The sequence below is a fragment of the Gymnodraco acuticeps genome, unplaced genomic scaffold (genome assembly GCF_902827175.1).
Source record: "Gymnodraco acuticeps unplaced genomic scaffold, fGymAcu1.1, whole genome shotgun sequence".
NCBI classification, from domain to species: domain Eukaryota; kingdom Metazoa; phylum Chordata; class Actinopteri; order Perciformes; family Bathydraconidae; genus Gymnodraco; species Gymnodraco acuticeps.
In genome coordinates, this window is record NW_022990135.1 from 1,678,617 (window position 1) to 1,701,508 (window position 22,892).

A 22,892-nucleotide genomic window follows, 5' to 3' on the forward strand; every position below is an offset into this window, starting at 1 on the left:
TTTTGGAGAAATGTGACAAGTCTAGACACAATTTTCCAGATTAAAAGCAAAGATAGAAGGCACTGCCCTAAAATGAAAGATACATATATAATTTATGGTGAAGGAAGTGGATGGAGCCTGGGAAAATATTTGAGAACAAACAAAATAGTTTTCAGATTGTTTCAGAAAAAATTGATGCACAGTTAAGAAGAAGTAGAAAATAAATGATGAAATAAGCTATATTTGTGACTCCTTTTTGTCCCAAGAAAAGGAAGCCATTATGACGATTGGATCATGGATGTGGCAAGGATTTTTTTTAAATACATGACTTTAACAACAGAATTAATGCATCTGGGCTGTTGAAACCCCCCTCTGCATGGGCGCTTGTATTTTTGTTTTTGTTTTGCGTGGTTACACTCATAGTTGCGTCTGCACTGTGCGTCATCATGGCCATTCAGTGCTAGCGCGGCGCTGCTGAAAATAGCAACAGTCAATGAATGAGTTGATGGGAAAGGGCTCACAATGCGGCCGTGTCACTCTCATGGCATACGCTGACATATGAAAGGAGCTCATTAGTCTGAGCTAGTGAATGGACGTCTGTCAAAGTGAGGGGGCACACCGTGTACAGCGGACACACATCACAAATAATACTTTTATACAGAGACGTGTTTTAACCAGATATAGATAGATAGATATTAGAGCTAACATGGCTCACTTTATGACCGTCGATCACTAGCTTTTAGAGATCGGCATCGGCCCGTGTTCGTCTGATTTACTGCCATCGGCACATCAGAAAAAAGGTGACATTCGTGTTGGAAGATCCTTTAGTTAAGTAAAAGTACAAATACTATCGTCTTCAATTACTTAAAATATAGCATCAAAGTGTACTCAATCTGCACAATGGCCCATTTCAGAATAACATAAAATACAGAAGTATCATCAGCTTAATGAACTTAATGTATCAAAAGTAAGAAATACCAAGAAAACATCGATATCGGCTGAGAAATGTGACCTCCCTAAATGTTAGTACCTGTCACCAGGGGGCTCTGTGCGGGGCTCTGCTCCATCAGCACCATGTGTTGCAGCAGAGGACTGTGCGCTCCGTGCCCGCCTGACCCCGCCCCGCCCTCGGACAGGTAGGGCGTCAGGTGACCGCCGGAGAGGAAGGGGGGGCTGAGGGAGAGGGCCGGCTGCAGACTTCCGTCCTGCTGCGCCGAGGTCACCTTCGAGGCGAGACAGAGAGAGAGAGAGAGAGTGAGCGTGGAGGTGATTTTAAATAATAAAAAGTGTACGAGTAATTTCCGTCCTTACGTTGGAGGCGGCGGTGGCCGTGGCGGGGAGCCCCAGGGTGATGTTGGGTAGAGACGGGGAGGTGTAGAGGGACAGCTGGCAAATGGAGCCCCGATCAGCACCGCTGCACAGCCGCTGTACCAGACACGCCTGGGAAGCACATTTAAAACTAAATATGAGAAACAGCAGGAGGTGTCCATACATGAGGAAAGAGATCAGTTGCACCCTTATCAAAGGCCTCCTCCACCCTAATACAGCATTTTACCACTACTTGTGCCCTGGTAAGGCAATGTCGTTTGTTTTAGACCTGAAAAAAAGGTCGGTTATACAACATAAAATACCCCACTGGTGAATATAAAAAAGATGGTTGCTTAAAAAGTGTCTAAAAGAGACGACTAAACCTCATGCCGCCCAACATTTCTGCAGGAAGAGGAGAAATCCTATGATACTACTCAATATATTAATTTCTCTTAACATAGGGTGCTTTATTTACTTGAGTGTGGGTGTGTGTGTGTTACCTCCGAGTTGTTGAGTGACAGAGTGATGCCGTTCTCGTTGTGGATGTTGTTGAAGCTGTTATTCGGGGAGCTGGGGCCTGAGCCTGGGGCGCTGCTACACGCAGAGTCTGAAGCACATACAAAAAAATATATATATATACAGATACAAACGAATCACTTAGGGCTGTCAACAAATAAGCTCAGGATTAACAACACCACATGTGTATTTGATATCCCCTCCTAAAAGCGTTGTAAACTTTTTGAACCCCCACGGCTGTGTGTCTCCTCACCTGCCATGTCGAGCGAGCGTTTCTTGGCGGTGGTGATGGGGCTGTCCCGGCGGCGCAGCAACGGGCTGCTCCTCCGCTCGCTCACCTTCTGCTTCAGCCTGGAGCGCAGCTTCAGGTTCGGCTCGGAGGCTGAGAGGAGAGACAGAGAGGGAGAGAGCCGACATCATCATTCATTCATTAACATTCTGAACGCTACACTGTCACAGAGAGGGAGGGAAGATTTCACACCCTGCCAGTTTATCATCATGTCATACAGACAGGCTCGAGAGCAATGGGATTACATAATCAGGATGCAATCAATTCCTACAGTTACATTTCAAAAAGAAGTATTCAGATTACTTGTACATTTAAAAAAATGGGGATTACAAACAGGATTACAATGTTACAAAACATTTGATATAAAAAGGAAGACATGATTTTTGTACATATAAACACACATATATTTAAATGTGTTATATATTTTAAATATATATACAGAATATATAATATACAAAGATATAATTATATATAAAAAAAATAAACAAATGTATATATATTGAAATAAATAAAATTCACACATAAATAAATATTTTTTAAAAAGAAGATTATTATCATGTTATTTAATAAAAAAATAACTAGTAACTATAAGTGTCAACCAAATGTATTGCAATAAAGAGTACGATATTTCCTGAGATGTAGTGGAGTAGAAGTATTTAGTAAAATGGTAACACTCCAGTTTTTTTAAAAGTACCTCGATATAATACTAGTTAATACACCACCTTGAACTGAAGTGTGCCATTTCCACAATTTCTCCTCCTTCTATCACCTTCTATGATAACTGTGTGGTTTTCTGACTCTGGCCCCCCGCGGAGCCTCTGTCATGTTAAACGGTGCAGCTCTGGACGGATCGATCAGACGCTGCATGAGTTACCTGAGCTGCAGTCTTTAAGCTGCACATCGATCTGTTTCGCTGTTATGAAACCTGCCTGCCTGCTACATGATCCCAATACCAAATTCTGATCCATTTTCCCAACAACATCGAGGCTCGAAAAGCAATTAGCTCTAATTTGGGAGCCTGATTTTCTGAAGGCCTTTTGGTCTTTTGTCGCTGCTGTCACAGGGCTGTGAATGGAGACAGGAGACGGGAACAGCATGTCACCTTGGCTCCGGACACGGAGGATAAATCTCTGTTTACTCTGCCCTGCCAATCAGCTGCCTTGGGTAATTTCACTATTCATTGTCCAATTTTTAATCATCAAAAGAGGAGCTAAATCCAACTGTGGGACATCACTAACCCTGATTAATCTGCCGCTGGATTTTAACTTGTATTCTGAACGTGCAGATAACTCCTGGTGCAAACTTCCCTGGATTATCATTTAGGGAAACAATCTTCTAATTATTTTCCCATTCACAGTGTCAGATCAAAATAAATGTGCCTCTTCTGTGACATGTTTCCATGCTTTAATGTTAAAATGTTTTTCTAAATAACTTATTAGATGATAAATAAGTTTAATCTGCAAAGTAACTGAATATGTAAAATAAATGTAATGGAGTAAAAGTATAAAGTAGCATAAAAATAAAAGAATCAATTATAATATATAATTTCTTTTTTACTTAATTACCGTAATTGAGTAAATGTACTTGTATGTATGTAACAAGACGGATATAAATGAGTGGCTCCACATACAAATCTCTACAAGTTTTATTTTGAAATGAATTAACTGAAAGTAAGGAAAGTAGGACTACACGTCATCCATGGTTATAATTGGAGCTTACAAATGACCTTAATGTGTCGTGGTATTTTTGAACCTACTTCAAACAGAATGAGAAGCTTTGTTAGCGGCCGGAGGGAAGCATTAGCACATGCGATCACACACGATATCAACGAACAGATGGTGCATTGTCGTCACGTTAAAATGGCCACACCACGGAGGTGAGAGGTCGCATATGTGAGTGACATCCTATATTCAGACGGCCGCATGTTTACTGAAGGCAGGCTGTGTGCTGCCTGTCTGAGCTTTTGTCTCCATGTGAAGCACTGCCTGCCCTAGAAAAGACAGGAACATCATGCCATGCTCTGCGAGGCCCCCAAACGTTCCCACCCCTTCCTTAGATATCTGGGGGCACTCATGTGTATGTGAGAATATCTATGTTCCTGTAATGCTCCCTCTCTCACCATGAAAGCTGACCGTACCAGAGGAATTAATGATTTTAACAGGCGGCCAATTATCTGAGGAGGCACCTCTAGTCACGCAACTCTTTCTCCACTCCACGGTATAAATGATGCAACGCGTTAATCAGCATTTCTGTTTATAATTTGATCACACAGATTTCAGCCTAACGGTTCATTTTGGCATGAATCTGAACTGTTCTTGTTGTGCTCTGAATCAGAGTCGGATACATAAAATGGAAAAGAGGATGTGAGATGCACAAAAAAGAGCACTGTTGCTTCGTATGACCGTTGCTTGGTAGCCCAGGGAGCCAGTGGTGTACTTTATGGCCGTTGGGTGAAATAAAGAGCCTCTAACCTCTCCAGGCTGGCATTACCATAAGTAAACCCACAAAGCACGTCATCGCTGTGGGCAAATATCAGGAGGGCACAGGTCCTCTCCTCTCTCTGCAGGAAAACAGCATCACCAGCCTTACAGAAAAATCATGGAACAAACTAACACTCCAGCGACCGTCCTTTCTTACTCTACACATTAAGTTTTCGGTAGTTTATTTGTACAAGATTAAAAAGTCCTGAACAGATGAAGGACAATTAGAGAGTATCACAACTCAAAGCAACACTATAAAACTAATTTAAAATCAGATGTTGTAATTGCCCTGCCTGTTGTGTTCTTGAAGCTCAAGGTGGTCAATTGATTTCTCGGGGAATAAAGCAAATGATTATAGGGTATATAGCTGGGCATACAAAACAAGAGAGAACTTAACTGAAATTCAAGAAATGGATTCATTCCTAAGGAGGCTTCTGAGTTAACAAACGGCTGTTGCAAATGTGTTTTTTGCAATTTAAATCAAATTAAGAAAAACACCCAATGATTTAGGACCTCCTTTTGGACCAGGAAATAGTTTAATTTGGCTGAAACTGAAAGGGATTAATTAAAAGTACAAAACATATAAGGTTTTAAAAAGCAATACATATTTAAAAAAGGATTGGACCTCCAAAATGTGAGACCTCTTAAGCAGTGAGTAAACACAGGATGGGTCTGATGGGTTTATTGTGTGCATCATCAGCGAAAAGAAATATTGCAGCTGTGAATTACTTGACCCAGAGGTGTAATGCAGATTGAAAACAATAAAGGGCCGAGGATAGCGCCCTGGGGGACCCCAAAAGTAATTGTTGCACAGCTAGAGAAGAAGAAGAAACCCTCGAGTAGGATCTATCAGAGCCAGTTAGTTTTAATATGCAATCATTAAACTAAATTAAAGGCAGCAGAAAGGTCCAACAACACAAAGTAGTACCACGAAAGAGTGGTAATATAGTAAATCACCTCTCTCACTCTATTGAACCATTGAACCTCCTACGCTTTTTCTCCAACACTTTCATGCTGGGAGACCCTGACAGCCTAATGTGGATGTGATTAATGGTGCAGAGAAACGTGAGTCTGCATGCGCTGTACATTACAGTTGCAAGTGTGTGTGTGTGTGTGTGTGTGTGTGTGTGTGTGTGTGTGTGTGTGTGTGTGTGTGTGTGTGTGTGTGTGTGTGTGTGTGTGTGTTATTCCCTCTGAACGTGAGCCTGCATAGGAGCAAATAAGCAGCTCTGCACTGTTAAAAGTTATTATTATCCAGCTTAGCTAATACTCAACGCTGATCGGTCAATTTTGAACATTCTGCGGTCTGTTATTTTTGATAACAGACACTCTGATCAAGGGATTATGTGCAGTCATATCAATCTGCGGGAAAATTCAGAAAAATGTAAGGAATTCAACACTAACGGGAACAGCCGAAGACAGGAAGTAATAACTAACAGGAGTGTGTGTAACGTACCGGTCTTTCGCAGTGGGAAGTCGTCCCGGGGGTTGTAGACGCCCAGCACAGGGTGGTTGTAGGTGGAAATGCCCGTCTGCGGAGGGGAGCTCTGATCCAGAGAGCTGTGTTGGGTTTTCCTAAAAAACAAAACACATTAGAGTCACTACAGATGAGTAGCATAAATTGATGATACATATCAGCAATCTCTTTGTATCAAGTTTTCAGATATGAAAGTAAACATGTAATACTTTTCCAGAACAGATATATTGCCTTAGACCAGATTACTTAATGGACAGGAGACCATATTAGTAATCAGAGCAAAGTAACTTCACGGCTGTCAAAGATCCGTATGATTAACGCACCATCCCTCTGCAGTGCTGCAGACATGTGCTGCCATCTGCTCGCTGACTGCAGAATAAGGTGCTGTTTGTGGGCAAAGTTAAGCCGAGGTTGGCTTCGGACCAGATGCATGTGCCTGACAAGCGGATGTACACACACTCCTCTTCCAAAACTGAGGGGGAAGATGAGTCCAATGAGCGGATAGAGAAAGGCAAATATAGAAAGAGAAGTTTCTATCACTTGTGGGCGTTTCATTGGGTTATACATGAAGATTGTGTAACGGTATTCTAGTTCTGTATCTGCATTTTATTGTAATATTTATTTTGCACATCAGTCAATCCTTAAATTAAATACATAGGTTAATCCCAGGTCAAATGTACGTTGTATGGTCTTGAAGATACTGTCTTCAGTGATTGGAATAGTATGTTAAATGTCTGTTTATTTTCTTAGAAGACAGACAATAGTTGTCCTTGTTGAGCTGCAAGAAACATTTCAGTCCTGATCTGGCAATAAAATATTAGTGTATCTGCCATTTGAATACTGCTACGGTAGAAAATAGTAACTCACGAATATAAATAGGTTAGCATAACCGTGTTTCCAGTCAGTGAATGCAAAGCAAAGGGGAAGTGTGCACACCTACAAAGAACTCCAGAGAGGCTACAATAAACACCCAAGGCCGAGCGTTCAGCGTAAGAGCCCCTATCATCAGCTGCTAATATCCTGCTCTCGTGTGTGTTCCCGTCTCTGTTTTGTCAGGTGAGGAAGAAGCTCGCTGATAGATTAAGACACAATCCAATACATTATTCAGATGCAGTCAGAGGGATAGCATCCAAACCTATAATGATCTGCAGTTAGCTTCCTGTTAGCTTACAGTCAGTACAAGGAGTGAAATCAAGTCCGTGGTTAACACAAACTAAAGACATTCGCTGTTGTTAACAGGTGTCTTAATGAGACGAATTAACGCCATCACGCCTAATGATGACATAAGTGAAGAATTTGTCCTCACCGGTACCAGTACGGAGCGTCGTTGTGCAGGCCTCCCTGGTTGAGGCTCCGCTGGGCGAGGGCCTTCTTCTTGTTCAGGACAAACTCCTGCAGCCTCATCTTTACCTCCGTGCTCGCCACTGCACCTAAAGGAGCACGAAGAGATTAGAATACACTTAAACTGGCAAAAGAAAAGCATGCAAAATGTTTTAAATCTTGCGCTTGATTTTCCACACACACACTCCCATCATTTTTATTTATGCAGTGAACTTGAACGAGACTACCATTGTCCCTTAAGACATTTTCCTCTCTCTCTTTGTCCCACACACACACACACACACACACACACACACACACACACACACACACACACACACACACACACACACACACACACACACACACACACACACACACACACACACACACACACACACACACACACACACACACACACACACACACACACACACACACACACACACACACACACACACACACACACACACACACACACACACACACACACACACACACACACACACACACACACACACACACACACACACACACACACACACACACACACACACACACACACACACACACACACACGAGAGAGAGAGAGCTGCACCAAGGCCACCGGCTAATACAGCTCGTTTACCAAAACACACAGCTTCTCCAAGTAAAATGGAAACACACTCACGCAAACACACACACTTTTTTACTCCTGCAAGTATATACCCATATATTCTATATTTCCGCTTTATCGTGGCAGTTTCTACTGGTGGTATGAACCAATGAACTCACTCTCCTGCCCCCGCTCCTTGTTCTTCAGCAGCAGCAGCTTCTGCTCGCGCTGCTGCTTCTCCAGCTCCTGCTCCAGACGGTGGTTCTCCATCTTCCTCTGGTGCTCCAGCAGCTCCTGCTGGTGCTTCAACGCCAGGAGCTCCTGCTGCTGCTGCAGGGACGAACAACAGAGTGATGTCAGTGAAAAAAAGACATTTATTCAAAGTGTTTCTAAGTATCAGGAGACGCTTCTAAATCTGCAAGATGAGATCATAAAGATAACTTCCTGGTGATTTGGTGAATTTACAGTAATTCTTTTTTTGCTGGATTTTCTGTAAAATGTTCTCGGTAAATATTTGTTAGATTTTCAGTACATTTACACTTAAGTTCTGATAAATGATTGTCATAAATATTGTTAGTTTGAGTACCTTTTAAAACCCTGGAAGAATAAAACATTATTATTAATTTATTTGAGTACATTTAAAGCACTCCATGAATAAATGGTATTATTTTTATTATTATTACTTTTTTTTAATTATTAGTATTATGCTTATTACTAAGTCATTTATTTTGAAATCATCACTTTCTCTTCTCCAAAGATCTACTTACATTCTGCGCCTGGTAGGTTGCCATCTGCAATAATTAAACAGATTTTTAAGGCAATAAAATAAAAACATTTGCAATGCTATAAACCTCAGGCCACACACTTAAGCTTTCAAACAAACATAAACTATTAAGCTGAGGCTTTAGAAAGACACATAATCCAATCTGCTCACTTCCTCATAACACAGACAATAAAGAGAAGAGCATCTGTTAAAGGCTTTACATGTAAACAAATCTGCAGTGCTAAGGGATTCAAACAGAAGGAATACTCTGGCTAGGGTTTGGCATTTTGTCTGAAACAAATAAGGTCCAAAATAAAATAAATGTGTACCACGAGACCAAGAACTCCCAGTGGATAAGAGCGTCAAATCAATTCTACAAATGCCACTGAAAGCTTATCTTCTTTAAAGCCATTTCAATTGAACATTTCTTTAACTTGAGGCTTCAAATGACTGTTTAAAGGTGGGGTAGGTAATTTTGGAGAAACCAGCTCGAGTGCGCTAGAATTAGAAAATACACAGCCGGAAAAAATCTGCCCTCCTCCAACACACACGAACGCGCACATGACCAATGAGGGCACGAGATAAGTGTGTGCCCAGATGGAAGGCTGACAGGCAGGTAGGCCATCCAGTTACTTTAGCCGGGCCGGCTCAGATGATTGGTCGTGCTTTTTACAGCGCCACGGCTTCCACAGAAGACATTTCTTTATGTATTTGTTGTCAAAGCACTTAAGATATTCATTGCTATCGGGATGTTAGGAGCATTTCATGGAATATAACAAAAAGTGTATCTCGAGCCGGTTTCTCAAACTTACCTACACCACCTTTAACGTCTCGGTCACATTAAATAAATAGGCTACACACTGCACTTTTCGCACATAATTGTTCATTTCGTCACCTTAAACTATGACGAAACGTTGCCATTAGGAGAAATGAGCTGCAGCTTCAGAAACAATGCAAATAAAAACATGCAAATGAAGAAACAATTTCAGTAACTCGACGAAACGTGTGCAGCGTATACTAAAGCGCTACACAAATGAAACTCTGGAAGAAGCTTAAAACACAACGGAAATCAGGGGACACTAACAAGTGACGCACACAGCCGGGACTTGAGCGCTTGTTACCTGCTTCCTTATTTCCACTCTTCCTTTCTTCCTTATGTTATTGCTTCCTTCTTCCTCCTTTTTGTTCCCCTTTGCTTTTCCTTTCTGGTATCCTCCTTTATTGGTCTCCTTCGTTCCTCTCCTTCTCCTCTAATTTCTTTCTTAGTTTTGAGTAATTAAGGGCTTTAGTATCTTCTATGTGACGCACAGTTAGAGCAGGCTCAATCAGCCCCATTCAGCCCCTCTGCGCACACACACACACTCTGACGTACGGGCATCCTCTCAAATGTCAGCAAACACACAGACACTCATGCCCAGTTTCAGGGGCAGCCACACACAGAGGTGTAAAGTAGTGAAGTACTGTACTTGAGAAGGAGACAGATATGTACTTTTTTTTCTCGCTAGCTCACCTCACCTTCAGCAAATCATTTATTCACACACTTGTGTCAAACATTTGATTTGCCCTCACGCAAACAGACAGGAGGGCATGTCTGAGCGTGTGTTAACTGTGTTTAAAAAAGTCACAGATTGATTACATGTGAAAGTAAACTGATCAAATATTGCCATTAGGCGTAACCGTGTTCCTTTTGTTAGATATGTCATGATTACAGTCTTAGAAAGGCAAGGTAAAGGAGAGGAATTTAGATCATTACAGTCAAACTAAAGTAATCCTGCACATTGAAATCTAATCTCCTGCGCCCGTAATCCATTCTTAGACTTTTATTATAAGTACTGAAAAAAATAAGTAGTTCAGCTGGATATTAAAATTGATATTACAGCAGTCATATTCTACAAAGGAGCAAACAGTGGGGTAATTGTATGACATTTCCCCACAGGAGCTGGGTTGCTACTCTCAGGGGTCCTGAAGTATTAGAGCTGATGGGCGGGCTGATCCACATTCACTTTTAGATTTCCAGCTCACTACAATACAAGCTTCATCTTTATCGTTATATGGCATGTACGGCAGGACATCCCTTTTAGATCTGCGTTGATTTTAACTATATATTTGAATCACATCACATAAAGTTAGGCAACAGCAGGGCTGGTGCATTAGGATTTAGATTTGTGATGCAACTCAAACGTCCGTTTTTTCCCATATTCTTCTGGATCTGAACACTTCATATATTCCCTTCAGTTGAAAAAAATGAAGCCGGAGTGCCTCCTTATTCTCTGCTGCCTCTTCACTCAGAGCGAAGTGGTTTAAAGCTAACGGAGCTACTCTTCGATGGTGGGTTAATGAACAATCCTGTGGCAGACTAAATCAAGAGCTGCTTTGTTAAGGCGACTTTTAAATCTAACGGTTTGGGCTACAAGTAAAATAAAACCTTGTCATTTCGTGCAGCTATAATTGTACTTGTTTATAGCCATTGTTGCTCTACCTTTATGTGCTCCTGCAGCTGGACCTCGTGCTGACGGGACAGCTGCTCGTGCTGCCGCTGGAACTCTGCGATGAGGATCTGCCTCTGGATCTGCTGCTTCTGCTTCAGCGTCAGGAGCTCCTGCTGCAGCTGCTGCTCCCGCAGCGAGGAGCCGGGGCCCGACTGCTGCTGGCCGGGCGGAGAGAGCGACGACACCTGATGCTGCTGGTGGTGGTGGTCCACACGCAGGTCCATGGGGATGGCTGCTGGGGGGAGACGCAGGGGCAGCGCAGAGTTGATGTCCACTGTGGAGAGACACAGATTCAATCAAACACTACATCGATGTTCTTTAACATCTATGCAGGAATGAGTCCTAAAACCTGGGAATTCGTTTTTTTAGCACTTATTTTTCTCTCAACTTGAAGTCAATGTTTTTTTTTTTTTTTATGTGATTTTGGTTGTTAGTTTCCTTGGTGATGTACTTATTTACTGCAAGAAGAGACATTGTTTAGCTGAATAGGATTAAATGAATGCTCTCCGAATGGTGTTCAATATAAAAAGATACCTGCAGCTAAATCTGGCTTCAAAGGGCTTCAGAAGGGATTCAAAGCTTTTCATTAGGCTAATAAGTTCTCTTATTTCTGCAACTCTAGTGAAGAACATTAGTTTATAGCATATATGGAGAAACCATTTAAAGAGGCCCTATTATGCTATTGGGCACCAGAACACACACCGTGACATCAGAGCGATACATTTAATTAGCAGATCATAAAACACCCTTATGTGCAGCATGATAGAAGCCTGTAATTGAGGAGTATTGATTGCTCCTCGACCCGCCATCCCAGACAAATATCTTTTGTTTATACCAAAAGTAATCAATCTGTACCTCTCGTCCCAACGGGGGCGACCACCTTCTATTCCTAAAATCGACAATCTTCTTCAATTAATCAATAAAGCGTTACGTATTAAAAGTGTCTTCTGTACACACACACCAGCGCTGCAGTTGCACACGGCGTCACCTGACAAAGATGGCATTGACCCGGCGAGGTGCAGGCCTCGAGCCGTGTCAGCTACCCACAAATCCCTGCACAGGAAGCCCTCCAATCACGCAGCTTCCTCCCCATTAAATCTGGATAAATAGGAGACGATTGGCTGATTATTTGCCTACATGTTTACAGAGCGTGCAGCCAGAGCCAGAGATGCTTGCCCTGGAAATTTGTTTTAATAAAGAGGCAATGCCTAGGACCTGATTATTTTTAGGGATGTCACACTTGGACAAAATCACACAAATTGAAGTGTGCAAGTGCCCTTAAGGAGGCTTTAATGATCATTCATAAATACACTTTACGCCCGCTATGACATACTCATGAGGGATTTCTAACAAAAAACAGATACATCTCTCCGTGTTATTGAGCTGATAGGAACTGAAATGTGTTTGGTGCAGCAGGTGAAACACACCCGTGCGGCTGTTGTCATGCAACAAGTCCTCAAGGGCCTCCATCATGTGGGGAAGACAACAACAACAACGTGTAATCTGCTAACAACGCATCCAAAGAGAAAATTCATCTTAATGTTTCAACCTGTAGTACATTTCTCCGGAGAGAAGCAGAGAGGGGGCTTGTTAGAAGAGACTCTAATCACTAGGCAGAGAAAGTTTGCATAAAAAACACAAAAACGTCTTATTCTGAGTCTCATTAAATCCTGCAGTTGTCCTACCTGCACATGCATGAGTCACACTGCAGTTTGCGTAGTCAATGACTTCAGACTGTTAGACTGGAATCTGGACGCAGCACAGACTCCATATTAAGTCTAAAGGGTTAGTCATTGTCAAAAGTGAACATGCACTGTGTCTAGTGACATCCAGGTGGGAGAAAAAAAGCCTTTCATTTGATATGCTTTGTTCTTTTATCTTGTCTAATACTAGTTTAAAAACAAGCCAATCATTGCACGTCAGCTGTGTAAAGACAGACATGGGAGCAGAGATGCTGCTGTGACAGGGAAGCGCTGCGGCTCCAATCCCTGCTAATGCAAATCCATAACTCACACACACTCTCCCCCGTACATAATGTTCCACGGATATTGAGTCCCTGACACCACACACACCCACACACACACACAGCACACTTATTGATGGTGACGCACGCAGATGCACAAACACACCTCGTGTGGCATCAATGTCACACCGGCGGCGCTAATTGCTAGCCACACAAAAGAGGGAGACACAGAAAGAGAGAGGTGGGAATCAGTGGTGTTGTTACCCATCAGCGCTCTCCTCCTCCTCCTCCTCCTCCATGCACTCCCTCCAGTCTTTCACAGAGGATGACAGCGCACGCCCTGACTCCGCTTGCTCTTCACCTCTGTCACTTTTTGCTCCTCGCTCATCCTCCTCTCCTGCTTAACCTGATGGGCGTCCCTCTCCCCTCCCTCCCCCTTCTCCTCCCTCGTTTGCCCAGTGGTGACATCACAGGGCAGTCTCAGGCATGCAGGCTGTTTATTCTGCAGCCCTCTGCTTTTCCAGGAACCAGCGTCACACACACACACACACACACACACACACCACTCTCTCACCCCTTTGCTTGCTTCTAAGGCTGAGGAAAACCCTCCTCGTGCATCAAATATCTCTGCCTCCTTCTCTCACTCAGCTGCTATATTCTTTATACCACAAGCATCAAATTCCTGTCCTGACATTTACCTATGTTCCCCGAACAAATAAAACCACAGTATGGTTTCAAGTGAAGCCGAGCAAAAACTCCCTAGATATTTAAATACTAGAGGTTTGAATAAATAAAGTTAGATTTATATAAGGGCTGCAAATAATGATTCATCTGCAGCATTGTTGTCTCAGTTCATGGTTGAAATGGTAAAGTGCAAAATGGACTCGTTTCTCAAAGTCCACAGAGGGCATTATAGACATATATAGTATATAATCAATAGTCGTCTAGATCAGTGGTTCCCCCTTGGGGGGCGCCAAAGATCGCAGGGGGGGCACCAGGCCTCAGATGATTTGAGGCCAAATGTCATATTTAGACTTTTTTTTTTTTTTTACATTTTTTTTTTTTACATATAATTGTAAGGCAATACATGATTGTCACTAAAAGCCTTGTCTCTACATTACAATAACATATACAAAATAATTGATTAATTAATTTTAATAAAAATTCAAGTTAGTAGCTAATAAAGGCATAAAAAGACAGAAATGTACAATTATTTCTATAGAAATGTTTCTTCTGCCCGTAAAGTTTCCAAACCGGGCTTTTCTGGATAAGCGCATTTTTAAAACAGTCATTGTCCATGCCGGTTTCAGTTGGATTATTCGTCACAGTTGCTCCGATCAGATCGGTCTCCTCCAGTTTGTAGATTATTTACGACTTTTGAATCCACATAAACACAACGGCAAAATCCGGCTTACTTTGAGCATGTGTAATCCCTATGTGAATTGTTTCCACTTGTGCCGTCCTTTCATTTCTTCATACAGCGGGAATCCAAATGAATGAATCCTGAGTCAAAGTCACTCCAATAGTGCTCCTTAATTACGCTTTCATCATCCTTTAACAAAATACTTCACATTCATCTAGTTTGTGACAGTAGTTGTTGCATTTTGAGACTTTTAAACTTTAAATACCGCTGTTGGGGGGGGGCGCAACGTCCAACAGGAGTCATTTGGGGGGGCTCTTGGGAAAAAAGGTTGGGAACCCCTGGTCTAGATGACTCTTGGTCCAGTTTCAATGCTGGGTTTGCCAGAGAATTGATGTTGCATGAATTCTGGGTGTTTGCTCAGCTATTTTCAAAACACACACACACACACACACACACCACATAATCTCAAGAACCCTTGAAACATGTTTGGCAGTGTCCGTGAAAAAAAAACCATCACGCTAACTTGGCTTCCACTTGAAAAAAGATCAACTCTGATATCGGCTCATCTCTGTGGACGAGCGGTGACGTCAGACACGTACCTGAGAGAACTGATGTGTGGCGGATAGAAGACAATATGGGGGCTCTCGGAGAGAACCCAAAGACAAAGCTGCCCTCTCTGCAGCAGTCTTACAACACATCTGAGACCTGGATCAACGCGAGTTTGACAAGGGTTCAATTTCAGTTTGTCAAACTGAGGTTATTCTCTCTAAAGTTTCCTTTGGAATCTGAGGCAGACACAGAGTCAGGACCTCACACGTCTCTTCCTATTCTCTTCTTTCCTTCGAACACTTTCATCAGTTTGATGTTTGTTGAAAAGAGAATCTCTTCGATAGATGCAGATAGACGTGTTCCAGTATAATCTCTTTGTCAGGGGTTTCCTGTACACACACGTGGCACAGAACAGAAGACTGTCCGTGTCAGACGCGTCACAACTCACTGGAAATACTCTGTTTGGTTTGGGCGAAGGGTGGCAACATGACGTGGATGAACGTAGCTACAAACAACCATTTTCAAATGTCACTGTGTCTTGAGTAAGACGTGTTCGTTGCTATCTTCAATGTGCCCTTTTGCTCGCCTTGAACTCTCCGGCTCCATTCACAGATATGTTAAATCGGACATTATGCCGGAGACTAGAGCTTGCAGAGTAATGTCCGGTCCGAATGATTTGGACATTTCTTGCAAACAGTACCTTTCAAGTTGCTTGAGTCATGATTTGAGCATCACATAAATGTCTCTTCCTTCCCCACCTTCCCTCTCAGCAGGTTCCTCTCCTCCAGCCTCCTCCTCCTCTTTGCCCTATCCTCCGGCCCTGCTGCGTCCTTCTCTGCTCAGTGGCTCCCTCCCACCGTTCTTCCCTCCATCTCTCCGCAACAAATCACAATCTGTTTACAACCCCTCAGGCACACTCCACAACTCTTCTGGCTCCAATTGCACATCTATTTATACCAGACAATGCAGAGACCCAGAGTATATATCCGAGTCCGACTGCATGAGCTCCACACTCGTTACGATTGATGTCATACTGAGAGCTTTGGCAAAATGAGGCTTATTTTTCCTTTTTTTTAAGCGTGACAAAGAAGAGGTTATTCTGCACAGGGTTTCACGGTGAATTTAGCAGAAGGGTGAGATGAGAGGCAACAAGTAGCACATCTGTTGATGGAAAAATAGCTGCGGTCAGCTTACTGATTGGTCTCCGAGGGTGGGTAGTGTGAACATCCGCCTACGTTACTTTCTCTACTCCTCTCAGCTGCTGTGAATTAGCCTCCATGCAAACTCCTGGAGTTGATCGTCCTGGTTATAAAAGCCCCGATTGTGATCACTGTGACCTCTCACAGGATGAGACGGGGCGGAGAGGGGAGGGACGAGTAGAGGTGCAGGGAGTTCTGTTCTGCCAAAAAAGCAAGCAGCGACTTGTCCCGGTCTCAGTGACATCATGACAGTCTGCAGCGCCGCAGCTCAGCAGGAAGGAGACGGTTGAATGGGAGGCAGAGACACAACTCTGAGGCGTGTGAAGGTGAAGGGGCCAGACGTGCAGGGACTTGTTCAGGTCTTTGAGTTTATTTTAAGCATGCTTGGCCTCACTGAGAGGCGAGCCTCACCTTTAAAACACTGGCTGCATCATTTCCAATCTTGAAGCAGTGCTGACAGATGAAGATTTAATCAACTATGACCGTGGTCTAATATGCATTTGCTCTGCTTCTCGCGGCACACAAAGGAAGCCGTATAAGGTCCAGTATATTCATTAAAGAAAGTTAATTCCAAGCTTCATTAAAAACCTTGAAAACAGCTTAAAAAGTTAAATCACAGTTGGTTCAGCCCATGTATCATCCTCTGCCACGGAATAGAACTGCAGTGATTAATATTTGGTTTAAAATGGCTTTTAAAAACATAAAAAGTTAAGAAAAAAGGGACAAGAAGCACATGACTCATTCACTTTCATTAAGAGATTGTACACCGTGGCTTTCACTAGGTTAGCTTGCTAGCTTGAATTTGGCAAAACAAGACTAAACACTAGGATATTTGGTCGTTATTGGAAGAAGGCTCCAAGGTCCGATTTACATCTGAAAACTGCACACTAACAAACTTCTGGCTCTCTGTACTGAAGTTGGCTTTCAGGCAACAATGCAGTTTCTGTGAGGGAGCTGCTGCAGGCTGCGATGGAGGGATGCTACAGTGAAAATGCTTGTAGACGGGTGCACTGAGACTAAACTGTCCGGGTCACACACACACATACAGTACACACACACAGCGTGGAGGCCCTGGAGCTCTGTATCCAAGACGACAGATTTCCAGAATATCTGATGAAGTCACTAAAGTGAATTTCAATATTTTTATCAGCGTTTGCTCGAAGGCACGCGGAACAAAACACGCGAGTTAAGATGCTTTGGGTCACAGTGAGGAAAAAGCAACAGGCTGGTGGAGCTCACGAGAAGCACAGGGAGGAAATTATGAATCACTTTTACTATTTCCATTTTCTAAATGATTCTCTGTGGTGAAACATGTAAGCTTCCTCATTATGGAATTAGATGATGCCTCATGCATATATTACCTCATCTCCATCTGTCCCCCTTTTATTTCTGTCCCTCTACATCTCTGCCTCCTCCTGAGATTTGCTGGAGGTAGAGGAAGGTATTGTAAATACAGTACAACACATGACTGTGTCCTTGCAGAAGCAGCAGATTGGGGATTCGGAGAGAGAATATTTTGGGTACACAGAACCTGGTAAAAAGGTAGCTCTGACTTGTTCCGTTCTGGGATCTCAGCCCTTGCTTCAGGAGCTTGCATCAAACAGCTCACAAATATATGCACAGCTGCTTGTTTTGGTAGATTTTTTGGCAGCCATTCCTCCTGAGACATCCGACAACAGTTTTCACATTCGCCTACATTTGGGGCGGCAGTGTTTCCATTCAACAAAATGGCACTGCATGAATCAAAACGTGCAGGAGTAAGCATGGACTCCTCAGACTTATAAAACCTGTGAGTGCTGCATTAGAATAGACATTTGAAGTGGGAATATTTCAACCATCAGCCGGAAACAATCACATCGGCTACAGTGTGCATGCAAAGTCGCTCAGGATGTGGTTAACAGTGAAATCACGTATCTCCACACACACACACACACACGCACACACACACAGTGTCCAACCTGTTGGGATGTGGTTGAGCGCCGATGTCTTCAGCACCTCCAGCGGCTGCTCCTTTCCCAGGATGCCCTCTGTGGGAGAGAGAGCACACTCCGCTTCAAATATGGTCCGCAACATTGAGACAAGCTTCACAAAAAGCCCCGGTTACAGTCCAAAGTGAGCGCGCTTCAGGTCATCTGCAGAGCTGCGAGCGCATGCCGCCGCGCGCCTGCTGCCTCCCGAGCAACTGCCCGATGCATGACCGGAGAAGAAAGCCAAGCTGTGAATCTGCAGAGAGAGACGCCCGGCTGCAGGGGGGGGAGAAACGAGGGGGACGCAGAGGGAGCAGCCTTCATCGGCGCCCGTGTGTGTGTGTGTCCGGTGTGTGAGAGCGGGGATGTTGGACTGATACCGCCTGTGCTCAGCATAGCAAATGTGGCTGGCAGCAGCAGAGAGAGATGAGGAGGAGGGGGGTGAGGAGGAGAGGGAGGGAGGTAAAAATAGCTCACCCTTTTGTGTATAGCAGCACATGCAGAGAGCACACACACACACACACACACACACACACACACACACACACAGACACTCCTCTCCCGTGTTTGTGTGTGTATGCATGCGTGTCCGTGGGTGTGTGTGTGTGTGTGTGTGTGTGTGTGTGTGTGTGTGTGTAGGCTGTAATTATAGTGGCAACATGAAAAGGCTTTTGTAGCTGCCGAGCCCTGGGAAGACATGGCTATAAAAAGCAGAGCGACAGAGAGGGGTGTTGGAGGAGGAGGAAGAGGAGGAAGAGGGGGTAGACAGAGGTAAGGAGGGGGAGGCGAGGAGGATGAGGCGATGAAGGAAAACAACGGGAAAAAAAGGCGCAAAAAAGGGAGGAGAGGATGGGATTGACATGCATCAGGACTGCAGAAATATGTCACTACGTACACACACATCCCCTCTGTAAGTGTGTATTTTTAGTAGCACCTGACACATATATATTCACAGACATCAGAGGCGCAAAAACATGCAATTATTCCTTTGGATGGGAGATGAAAACCCATGTACAATCCCTCCGGAGGAATAAAAAGGGAGGAAAAACAGGCGAGTGCATGATCTATTTCTGGAATTCTCTCTGGACCAGACACACACACACACACACACACACACACACACACTTAATTAGCCATGAAGCTGGAGGATGCATGGCACACTGGTTATGTGTGTTTTCGTCTCGCACCACCTTGCATGAATGGCTGCACCCATGATGCACCAATCCCTGCGAGGACTTGGGTGTGGACTCGTTTGGTCCTTTTTTGAATTGATATTAACATTTCGTTTGACCTGAATCCACCACAGAAAACAAACCGGTGCTATTCAAATTCCGACGGGTGAAAACAGCGGGGACATACACCTGCAGTGTTTGACATATTGCAAAAGCAGCCTCTCCAAAACAAACACATCAATGACAGCTGATATCTCGAAATGGGCCTATTCAAACGACACACACACACTTCCTGGGTTTTGCAATGTAAATGAGGTGTGTGTGATGACACCTGTGGCTTGCGGGGTAACTCAACGCCCGACTGGTTGGCGCAAATTGCCGGTTGCTGCTTTACATCTGCGAGTTAAGTGTGGGGAATCAGAGTTGACGGAGAACTTGCGGTTAGTTTCAACAAAGCGCTTTCAGTCCAGACCACAAGGCTGATACCTGAGAGGCAGGTGTGTACGAGGCGACGAACCGCGTACACAGCGGCCGCAGAGAAGCACCCTGTACCTCGGCAGCGGGGTCCATCAATCTTGGATGTAGCCTAGTTACCCAGCAGCCCCCTCCCTCCCTCCTTCTCCTCCTCCTTCTCCTCCTCTTTCTCCTCCATCCTCCTCTCCTCCCCGCTCCCACCGGGCGAGCATCGGGAGACAGGGAGCTATAAATAGCCGCGGCTAGCCTCAGGCAGAGAGCTACCTCTTGTTGAAAACACGCGTGTTATGATGGGCGCTGTGAATGGGGAAGGCGAATGAGCTAAAAGGGGGAGTCTGCTGCATGGAGAAATCTGGATGAGTTGGAGCTGCATGTTAACAGAAGCCTTTTTAAGATTAAATCTAATAGATATTTATATGGATTTTTATTTTACTCACTTGGCTTCTTAATGACTGTTTTTAAATGCATTTGAATGTAATAGTGTAATGTGTTTCTGCTGCACTTAGGCTTTTATTTTTCTTTATAGATCGCTTTGACACAAAAAAAAGGCACAAAATACTAATATTAACCTGAAAATGAGCAGAATGTGTCTCGTTTAAAGACAGTGGGTCCTTATCTAAATTCAGACCAGTATTTGTGCAGCTTAAAGCATGACCAGAGGCAATGAGTCATACATTTTGCACATATTAGGGCAAAATGAGGGGTGATTAGGGTTTATATGTATCTTGGGCTTTTGTTCTGGCACATATGGATATGTTGTCTATGTTGTTTGATAAAGAGAGACAGTGAAAAGTGAGGAAGGATGCTCCAGCCTCATTACATTCAGGGCACTTCCCTTTTCTGGCTGCTCCGTCCAGGGTGACTCCAGCAAAGCAAGGTGAACCAGACAGGAACAATGCGATTAATCAAACACGCCTCTCCTTGAAGAGCCTTTTCCTCTGGGTCGCAAATATGCTTCCCGAGGGCTCCAGGCTGACGTCACGGCGGCTGATAAAAAAGGATGGGTGACCCCTGAACAGTTTGCACCCCCCGTGAACAGTCGCATATATACACAACTGTCTGACCCTCGAGGCATGCTGGGCGAATCACAGCGGTAATGTATTCAGCCCGGCGTCCAAGAAGTGCTGCTTTGTGAAAGTTTTGATTTAATGTTAAAGCGTCAGTATCTCGGCCTTACTACCTAAAACACGTGACTTCCCACAATGCATGCAGTGTCACAGGTGCATGGTTTAGTATCTGGTATTTGGCACCGTGCAACCCCATGTCAAAAGGCACAGGGAAAAGGCTCAGAGGCGGGAGTGTAAACCGTAATTGCCGCCGACAGCTCGCTGGCAAATGTATCCCGTATCCCGAGACAAAAGACACAGGGACAAAAGACGCGTCCCGTTCCTTTCATTAGATCATGCTCCCCCTCTGCCGTCTCTGTCCTAACGCCAATTAAAAACAGAGCTCTTCTGATGACATACACCCCGTAGACAGGCCGTGATTGGATGTTTGTTTTTAGAACACAGGGGGGGGGGGGGGGGGGGGGAGGACAAAGCAGAGATTGTGAAATAAGGGGTCGGACGTTGCACTGGGTTTGTTCTGGGATGGTCTGTACCGCCAAGTTGGTCGCACATGAGACAGCAGCGTCTGGCAGAAGGAGGGCACGCGGCGCACAAATGCCTTCTGAAATCTGATAACATTTCATCATTCGTAGGACATTTAAAGAGGCCCTGTTGCACTGTTTGGGGATTTCCCTTTAAATAGGGTTTCTGTGCATGTGTGGGAGTAGCACAAGGGGCGGGACATCTCTAAGCGGTTGATAAATCACAACACAGCCGGCCAGCTAACCAATCAGAGCAGACTGGGCTCTGGTTTCAGACAGAGGGTGAAAAGAGGCAGTATGAGACAAATAAAGACATTTTTGGACATTAAAGCATGGAGACATGTAGAGGAACAAAATATAAATATGAACCTGAAATGAGCAGAATATGTTCTTTAGAGTCGGCACAAGTGGATACTAGACGGACGTGACAAAAAAGATGCACTCATTCTGAACAAATATAATGATTGTTTGTTCGGCATGCGTGCACGTGAACATATCCTGTGTGTGTGTGTGTGTGTTTCTAAATATAGACTCAGGGATAAGCCGGGCCCTTTTTATTGCAGAGAAAACTTTTAACCCCATCACCCCTGGGGCGGAGCAGCGTGTGTGATGTGTGTTCAGATAAGAGGATGAGAGAAATGTAAAAGTCATGCATGAGCCATTTTAATTTAATGAAATGTAGCTCAGTTCAGAAAATGCTCCCTTATAGTTGAATGCATACAGTTAAGCTCACACACAGTATTTTATGAACATATAGGGTCACCTACTGAATGCAAAAAAGAACAAATGAACCAAAGAAAGAGAAACCCATAAAGCAGATTCAGGCAGTAGGCGTATAGATTCAACTAACTTTTGGGGAGCTTCTTTTCCCTCTTATTTCTAACATATGTCTGTGGAGGCCTTTCTGAGGCAGCTCTACTGGACCAGGTAGGAGTTATGTGCCTTGCTAAAGGGCACTTCAGGTTCCTCTTCCTGGTGTGTTCCCTAAAGTCGGTCCCTGAATCTCTATAATGCCGCTGCAGCAGCGTTAATAGTATCTGGCAGGTGTAATAAAAAGCAAATCCATAATATAGAGTTATAGGCATCCAGAGATCCGTACTGCACACACAGTTGATCAAACACAGGGGTGAGACCCAAAGATGGGACGGTAAATTGCTCAGTTGTGGGCGAAGTACTAAAAATAGGGAAAAGTATTATAATAAAATGTATCTCATATAATTAATAATAATACATTGCAGGCTATTTTTTCTGCAGAATTAGTACTTTTTAGCTGATAATACTTTTAGCTGTTTGTTTACTTAAATGCAGTACTTTTACTTGGAATGAAGTATTCGATAATAATGTATAGGTACTATATATATTTTTATCTACCACTACTGTAGTTTTTTTGTCAATGTCACC

The 22,892-nt window shown here is 43.7% G+C and overlaps 1 protein-coding gene across 7 annotated transcripts in view; it reads right to left on the minus strand.

Moving 5' to 3' along the window:
• The window catches only part of LOC117546597 (histone deacetylase 4-like), a 40,818-nt gene that overhangs the window by 11,020 nt on the left and 6,906 nt on the right, over positions 1 to 22,892 (minus strand). The window contains exons 3-12 of one of the 7 annotated variants that reach the window (XM_034216874.1): positions 18,249 to 18,317; positions 11,207 to 11,490; positions 8,732 to 8,755; positions 8,144 to 8,294; positions 7,356 to 7,479; positions 6,029 to 6,147; positions 2,057 to 2,185; positions 1,788 to 1,894; positions 1,291 to 1,419; positions 1,010 to 1,202 (exon numbers count right to left, since the gene is read on the minus strand). In XM_034216874.1, coding sequence (XP_034072765.1) covers positions 1,010 to 1,202; positions 1,291 to 1,419; positions 1,788 to 1,894; positions 2,057 to 2,185; positions 6,029 to 6,147; positions 7,356 to 7,479; positions 8,144 to 8,294; positions 8,732 to 8,755; positions 11,207 to 11,490; positions 18,249 to 18,317 — 1,329 coding nt within the window. Of the gene's footprint in view, positions 1 to 1,009; positions 1,203 to 1,290; positions 1,420 to 1,787; positions 1,895 to 2,056; positions 2,186 to 6,028; positions 6,148 to 7,355; positions 7,480 to 8,143; positions 8,295 to 8,731; positions 8,756 to 11,206; positions 11,491 to 18,248; positions 18,762 to 22,892 lie in introns of those variants that run through there. The other 6 variants (XM_034216871.1, XM_034216872.1, XM_034216878.1 and 3 more) reach the window with 6 other exon arrangements.